This window comes from Pelophylax lessonae (assembly GCF_965119305.1).
Source record: "Pelophylax lessonae genome assembly, chromosome: 4".
Lineage (NCBI taxonomy): Eukaryota > Metazoa > Chordata > Amphibia > Anura > Ranidae > Pelophylax > Pelophylax lessonae.
The window spans coordinates 57,471,182-57,479,407 of NC_138771.1; the positions used below are offsets into that span (position 1 = coordinate 57,471,182).

The following is an 8,226-nucleotide window of genomic DNA, read 5'->3' on the forward strand; positions in this document are numbered from 1 at the left end:
ATCATATCCAGAGATTGTCTTTGGGAAATAGACATACGAATGCTGCCAGCATTGCTGCAGAGGTTGAAGGGGTGGGAGGGGTCAGCCTGCCAGTGTATGTAGACCATACGCCGCACACAGCATCAAATTGGTCTGCATGGCTGTCGTCCCAGAAGGAAGCCTCTTCTAAAGATGATGCACAAGAAAGTCCACAAACAGTTTACTGAAGACAAGCAGACTAAGGACATGGATTACTGGAACCATGTCCTGTGGTCTGATGAGACCAAGATAAACTTATTTGGTTTAGATGGTGTCAAGCGTCTGTGGCGGCAATTCATGCATGGTGGTGGGAGTGTCATGGTCTGGAGCTGCATGAGTGCTGCCAGTATTGGGGAGCTACAGATCATTGAGGGAACCATGAATGCCAACATGTACTGTGATATACTGAAGCAGAGCATGATCCACTCCCTTTGGAGTCTGGGCCGCAGGGCCGTATTCCAACATGATAACGACCCCAAACACACCTCCAAGACGACCACTGCCTTGCTAAAAAAAGCTGAAGGTAAAGGTGATGGACTGGCCAAGCATGTCTCCAGACCTAAACCCTATGGAGCATCTGCGGGGCATCCTCAAATGGAAGATGGAGGAGCGCAAGGTCTCTAACATCCACCAGCTCTGTCATGTCATGGAGGAGTGGAAGAGGACTGCAGTGGCAACCTGTGAAGCTCTGGTGAACTCCATGCCCAAGAGGGTAAGGCAGTGCTGGAAAATAATGGTGGCCACACAAAATATTGACACTTTGGGCACAATTTGTACATGTTCTCTTAGGGGTGTACTCACTTTTGTTGCCAGCGGTTTAGACATTAATAGCTGTGGGTTGAGTTATTTTGAGAGGACAGCAAATTTACACTATTATACAAGCTGTACACTCACCTCTTTACATTGTAGCAAAGTGTCATTTTTTCAGTGTTGTCACATGAAAAGATATAATAAAATTTTTACAAAAATGTGAGGGGTGTACTCACTTTTGTGGGATACTGTATAATCCTCGGTGGTTAAGGTTAGGTGCCCCAGTTTCTTTTTTATTTTAAAAAAATGCCGTTCTGTACCTGATTTCAGAGCACCTCTCGGCACTTACGTGAACGGCCGCCTCTCTCCTAACTGAGGACAGTGGAGAATTCTTGGCCCCTCCCACTGTAGCTGTCAGATCGAGAAAAGGGAGAGACGGCTGGTCACGTGAGTGCCGACAGGCGCTCTGAAATCAGGTAGAGAACAGCTTTTCTTTTTTTAAAAAACACAGACACTGGGGCGCCTAACATTAGTTACATAGTTTGTCAGGTTGAAAAAAAGACACAAATCCATCTGGCTCAACCAATAAAAAAACTTAACCACTTTAACTACAGTATTTTCAATCCTTATGCTGCTTGCCTTAATAAATAGATAGGAAGGTATATTATCTTAACTTGTTTTAAACTTTTTTCTTTTCTTTTTTTTACATTTCTTGAATTGTTTCTGGTCTAGGCCAAAATGATGTCATACCTCTCAAGAGTCTTTATTTTCTTTCATCTGGAGGGGCTTTCTCAGCTAAGCACACCCTGCTTAGCCTGAGCTAAGGTCAGATGGATTCAAGTAAGTAAATGCTACATGAATCATCTGCACTTACGCAAGATGGCCATGGCTCGAAATGCTAGGGGGGCGGTTTCCATAGTGACTTCTCAAAAAAAAAAAGAAGACAGCATGGCGACATAGATGGATGATTTTGTTTTGAATTTTAAAAAGGAATTAACCACTTGCCGACCGCTCACATTGAGCGTACTGCGGCAAAGTGGTTCGTTATTGTCCAGCGACGGCTGGACTCCTCCCCTTGTGGGCGGCGTGTGCCGCTGGAGGCTCGCTCCCACTGTATTCAGTCACAGTGGGAGTCGGGCCAGGGGAGGAGCAGCGGTGATCACAGCCGCTCTTCCCCGATCGTCGGGGATCTAGTGTGGAGATCCGCCCGCTTGTGTAAACAAAGCGGGCGGACCTCCTAAGTCAGTGGTCCTCAACTCCGGTTCTCAGGGCCCACTAACAGGCCAGATTTTAAGTATTACCGTGGGGAGATGCAGACTAGAATACGGCAATCACTGAGCAGCAAATGATATCACCTGGGATGTATTTCAGTTATCTTGCAAACCTGGCCTGTTAGTGAGCCCTGAGGACCAGGGTTGGGGACCAGGGTCCTAAGTGACAGGCAGTGACAGATTGCAGGATTCAGCATAGCAGAACCTGCGATCTGTGCCTGTGTCACACAGTCCCCTCCCCCCACACACGTCAGTAAGCACCAGGCATACATTAACCCCTTGCTCACTAACGTTAACCCCTTCCCTGCCAGTGTCATTTTTACAGTAACAGTGCATATTTATAGCACTGATTACTGTAGTAATGTCACTGGTACCCCCAAAAATGTCAGTCAAGAATCCGATCTGTCCGCCGCAGTCCCGCAAAAAAAATAAATAAATAAATCGCAGATCGCCGCCATTACTAGTTAAAAAAAAAAAAACAATAAAAATTACATAAATTTCCCGTAGTTAGTAGCTGCGATAACTTTTGCGCAAACCATTTAAAATACGCTTATTGCGATTTTTTTTTTACCAAAAATATGTAGAAGAAAACAAATTGGCCTAAAATGTTAAAAAAAATTTGATTTTTACATTTTTTGGGGGGGGGGGGGATTTCAAATAAAAAAATGTGAAAAATATTGTTATTTTTTCAAAATTGTCACTCTTTTTTTGTTTATAGCGCAAAAAAAAAATAAAAAAAAAAAAAAAAAAAAAATCGCACAGGTGATCAAATACCACCAAAAGAAAGCTCGATTTGTGGGAAAAAAAGGACATAAATTTAATTTGGGTACAGCATCGCACGACCGCGCAATTGCCCATTAAAGTAACGCAGTGCCGAATCGCAAAATATGGCCTGGTCAGGAATGGGGTAAAATCTTCCGGTCTTAAAGCGGTTAAAAATACGCTCATTGAGAATTTTTTTGTCAAAGACATGTAGCTAAATACATTTTGGCCTAAATATATGACAAAAATTGAATATATTGGATATTTTTTAACTTTCAAAGTAGAAAAATATTGTTATTTTTTCAAAATTGTCACTTTTTTTTATTTAAATAAATAAGAGGATCAATGCGCTACCCAGAGGGGTTTGATAGGAGTAAATCAATTCCAAAATATCAAATAAATAAAGAAAAAAAAAAAAAATGTAGAAAAAGCTGCCAATCTAAATTGGTGTCCCCACCGTGAATTGGTACGTGTATGGTGTGAAAAATCGGCGCTAATTCAAATCATAAATAAATGTGATACACTCTGTGACAATAACGATGTCCACCACTGTGGATAGTGCTCTATATGATAAAACCTGATGCAAAAATGTCGAAGTAAAATCAATCCTCAATGTAAAACTGTAAAAGCGAGCCTATACACAAAAGATCTTCAGTGAATGACTCTGAAAAGACTGTGCATAAATAAAGTCCTCAAAAAAATATATATATATAATGCAATCACAAAATCAATGCAATAGATGAAAAAGGGTGATGATCAATGTAATCGTTGATGACTGATATGTGATGAAAAAATTCCTGAAAATATTTCATAAAACAATTCATAAAAAAAGTTGTGTATAAAAATATAAGTGTCTGAGAAAATCCCACAGTGTCCAATATACAATCAAAGATGAATGAAATAAATCTTCAAAGGATCAACCAATCGTAAAATATAACATCAATAATCTGGATATCGATCCAATCTCCAACAAACAGGTGTGTAGTGGCCGCTTACCTCCCATACACACTATCTGCACATGTGTGTAATCCAAACAAGCCGATTGCTTTCCTTTGAACTGGGCTTCCGACCTCTCTCCTCTCTTGCAGGCATGTAATCACTGATGTTCACAGTACATCAATCTCCCAATCCAGTAACGATCTTCAGCTGCACAATATTCTCACTCCAAGCCGTTCCGCCTCATAGGATATAAAATGAGACGCTCATGGTGCAGTAACTTCAAAACCAGTTTAATTACAATAAAAGATACACTTACAATCAAATAGCAACAAACGAGCAAAAGCAATACACTGTAGAACCTCCGGCTACGGCCGTAAACGCGGAGGTGACGTCACCCGGCTCTTCCCGACGCGCGTTGCGTCACTACCCACGTGACTTTTTCAAGGGATGGGTAGTGACGCAACGCGCGTCGGGAAGAGCCGGGTGACGTCACCTCCGTGTTTACGGCCGTAGCCGGAGGTTCTACAGTGTATTGCTTTTGCTCGTTTGTTGCTATTTGATTGTAAGTGTATCTTTTATTGTAATTAAACTGGTTTTGAAGTTACTGCACCATGAGCGTCTCATTTTATATCCTATGAGGCGGAACGGCTTGGAGTGAGAATATTGTGCAGCTGAAGATCGTTACTGGATTGGGAGATTGATGTACTGTGAACATCAGTGATTACATGCCTGCAAGAGAGGAGAGAGGTCGGAAGCCCAGTTCAAAGGAAAGCAATCGGCTTGTTTGGATTACACACATGTGCAGATAGTGTGTATGGGAGGTAAGCGGCCACTACACACCTGTTTGTTGGAGATTGGATCGATATCCAGATTATTGATGTTATATTTTACGATTGGTTGATCCTTTGAAGATTTATTTCATTCATCTTTGATTGTATATTGGACACTGTGGGATTTTCTCAGACACTTATATTTTTATACACAACTTTTTTTATGAATTGTTTTATGAAATATTTTCAGGAATTTTTTCATCACATATCAGTCATCAACGATTACATTGATCATCACCCTTTTTCATCTATTGCATTGATTTTGTGATTGCATTATATATATATATTTTTTTGAGGACTTTATTTATGCACAGTCTTTTCAGAGTCATTCACTGAAGATCTTTTGTGTATAGGCTCGCTTTTACAGTTTTACATTGAGGATTGATTTTACTTCGACATTTTTGCATCAGGTTTTATCATATAGAGCACTATCCACAGTGGTGGACATCGTTATTGTCACAGAGTGTATCACATTTATTTATGATTTGAATTAGCGCCGATTTTTCACACCATACACTTTTTTTTATTAATATCGCAAAAAATGAAAAGCGAACAGGTGATCAAATACCACCAAAAGAAAGCTCTGTTTGTGGGAAAAAAAGGACGGAAATTTTGTTTGGGTACGACGTTGCATGACCGCGCAATTGTCAGTTAAAGTCGCACAGTGCCGAATCGCAAAAAGTGGCCTGGACGTAGGACAGCAAAATCCTCCGGTGGTAAAGTGGTTAAATTGTGACAGTTTTTGTAGCTGCTGACCTAATTCTTTTGGAAGCTGGTTGAAGCCTCCTTTAAAAAGACTGATATGCCTGTATATGTTGTAAGTCTCTAAAATGACATGTAGAAGCAAATTGCAGGGCAGGTAATAAGAGTTTGTGCAAATATAACTATAACAAATAAATATAACTAACTCTGTCGCCACTATGCGTTACAAAAATTGCAGTGTCCCATGTGTATAAAATTCCACTAAAAAAAAATCTTGCTGTATAATCCAACATGAGAAGTGAGACCCTTGTAAAGTGCCAAATCTTCCACTACCGCTGAGGGAATTCGTTCACTTTTTCATTTCATCTGAAGAGGTGAATTGCTATACCTTTTTAAGCCAATTGAACGTCATTACTGCTCACCTTCTTTCCTTTAGCATCTGTAATAACATGGCGAGAGAAATCCACCAATGTTCCTTCCAGGAGCGCGCCGTGTCCACTGAGGAGATAATCCAGACAATCAGTGTTAGTGTATGATAAGTATTCTTATACAAAATCTAATAAGTGTAACTAAAGAGGTTTGTAAAAGAAATTAACTAATAGCAACCAATCAGATTTCAGTTTACCGGCATCCTATTGGTGATTTCTGCCTCTGCAATGGATCTTTGCACATCATTGATTTTTGTTCTATCTTATTACCCACTTCTGGACCGAAGGTTTTACCCCCTTAATGACCAGGCCATTTTTTTGCAATACGGCACTGCGTTATTGTAACTGACAATTGCGCGGTCTTGCGTTGCTGCACCCAAATAAAATGTATATTTTTTTTTTCCCCCACAAATACAGCTTTCTTTTGGTGCCATTTGATTACCTCTGCGGGTTTTTTTTTTTTTTGTGTGTGCTATAAACCAAAAAAGAGCGACAATTTTGAAAAAATAAATAATAATATTTTATACTTTCTGCTATAAAAACGCATCTAAAGAAAAAAAATTAGAATTTTTTTTTTTTTTTTAATCCATTTAGGCCATAATTATCGGAGAAGGATCTGGGTGTTCTGGTAGATCATAAGCTTAAAAAAGGAGTTCCGCCTTCCCCTAATTAAAAGTCAGCAGCTACACATACATAATATTAGGACACTTCCCTGTCCTGGAGTCCAGCAATGTCGGCACCCAAAGCCGATTTTGGTATCGGTTCTTTGGCGCTGCCGCCGCCATTCTGGAAAAAGGGAACCCGGCTGTGAAGCCTTGCGGCTTCACGGCCGGGTCCCTACTGCGCATGTGCGAAGCGTGCTGCACATTCCTATTGGCTCGGCGGCAGGGGGAAGGAGGAGGGGGCTGAACCCGCGTCCCGGAAGAGGGGAAGGGGTACCTGTCAAAAATGGGTACCCATTCCCTCCTCCCCCTGAAAGGTGCCAAATGTGGCACCAGAGGGGGGGAGGAAGCAAAATAGTGGAAGTTCCATTTTTGGGTGGAACTCCTCTTTAATAATAGCATGCAATGCTAAGCTGCGGTTTCCAAAGCAAGAAAAGTCCTTTCTTGTATTAACAGAGGCATGGACTCCAGAGAGAGAGAGATATCATTTTGCCCCTGTACAAATCATTAGTAAGACCTCATCTGGAATATGCAGTTCAGTTTTGGGCACCGGTTCTTAAAAAGGATATCAGGGAACTGGAGAAAGTGCAGAGAAGGGCAACCAAACTGATAAGAGGCATGGAGGAGCTCAGCTATGAGAAAAGTTTAGAGGAACTGAATTTATTCTCTCTTGAGAAGAGGAGATCAGAGGGGGGATATGATCAACATGTATAAATACATAAGGGGTCCATATAGTGAACTTGGTGTTGAGTTGTTGACTTTAAGGTCAACACAGAGGACAAGGGGGCACTCATTACGTAGAGAGGAAAAGAGATTTAATCTCCAAATACGGAAAGGTTTCTTCCCCGTAAGAACTGTGAAAATGTGGAATAGACTCCCTCCAGAGGTGGTTCTGGCCAGCTCAATAGAATGCTTTAAAAAAGGCCGGGATTCTTTCCTGGGTGTACATAATATAAATGGGTACTAAAATTTAGAGATAAAGTTGATCCAGGAAATATCCGATAGCCTCTCGGGGGATTAGAAAGGATTTTTTTTCCCCTGCTGTAGCAAATTGGATCATGCTTTGCTGGGGTTTTGTCACCTACCTCTGGATCAACTGCAGGTATAGAATTGTGTATATGGGATTGTATGGTTGGGTTTTTCTTTTTTTTTTTTTTTTTATTGGTAAGCCAGATGGACTTTTTTCAACCTGACTAACTATGTAACTATAATGTATTCTGCTACATATTTTGTTAAAAAAAGAATCCCAATAAGTGTATATCAATTTCGTTTGCGCAAAAGTTAGAGCTTCTACAAACAATGTGATATTTTTATGGAATGTTTTTTTTATTAGTGGGAGGAACAGTGCTCCATCATAGTGGTATCATAGGGAGGAATGGTGCCGCAATATTGGTGTCCCATTGTTGGTGTTGTCGTGGAAATTAATAGGGCTTGGAGCATAGAAACCTGCTTCAGTGCGCTCAAGATTATTACGCACCAAGCTCCATTAATAGCTTGTACTGAAAAGTACAAATGCACCACTCTTTTGTATAAGGATTTTCCAAGCGCTCGGCGACAAAGAAAGGAACAGACGCGCTGGGTCATTTTGATGCCATCTGCCAGGTCTCTCTCCGGATATGTATGTGTGTGCATGTGTGTAAGAGAAAGTGTTGGTGTGTGAAAGTTTCTGTGTGTCTTCATGGATGAAATGGCTGTGTGAGCTGCTGTGTGAGCTTGTGTCTGTGCCTTCCTGTGTCTTCTGTCCCCTGTGTGTCTCTCAGGGCAGGGCTTGGTTTATTTACAGCAAGTGAACAAAAAGGGAGTTACAGGGAGTGGCTTCAAGACCACCAATCACAGATACGTATACATTCAAAAAGCACAATAG

The 8,226-nt window shown here is 41.0% G+C and overlaps 1 protein-coding gene across 1 annotated transcript in view; it reads right to left on the reverse strand.

The window, feature by feature from the left end:
* The window catches only part of ARPIN (actin related protein 2/3 complex inhibitor), a 51,894-nt gene that overhangs the window by 36,772 nt on the left and 6,896 nt on the right, over positions 1 to 8,226 (reverse strand). Inside the window, exon 2 of the mRNA XM_082256347.1 lies at positions 5,695 to 5,770. Coding sequence (XP_082112473.1) covers positions 5,695 to 5,770 — 76 coding nt within the window. The remainder of the gene's footprint in view (positions 1 to 5,694; positions 5,771 to 8,226) is intronic.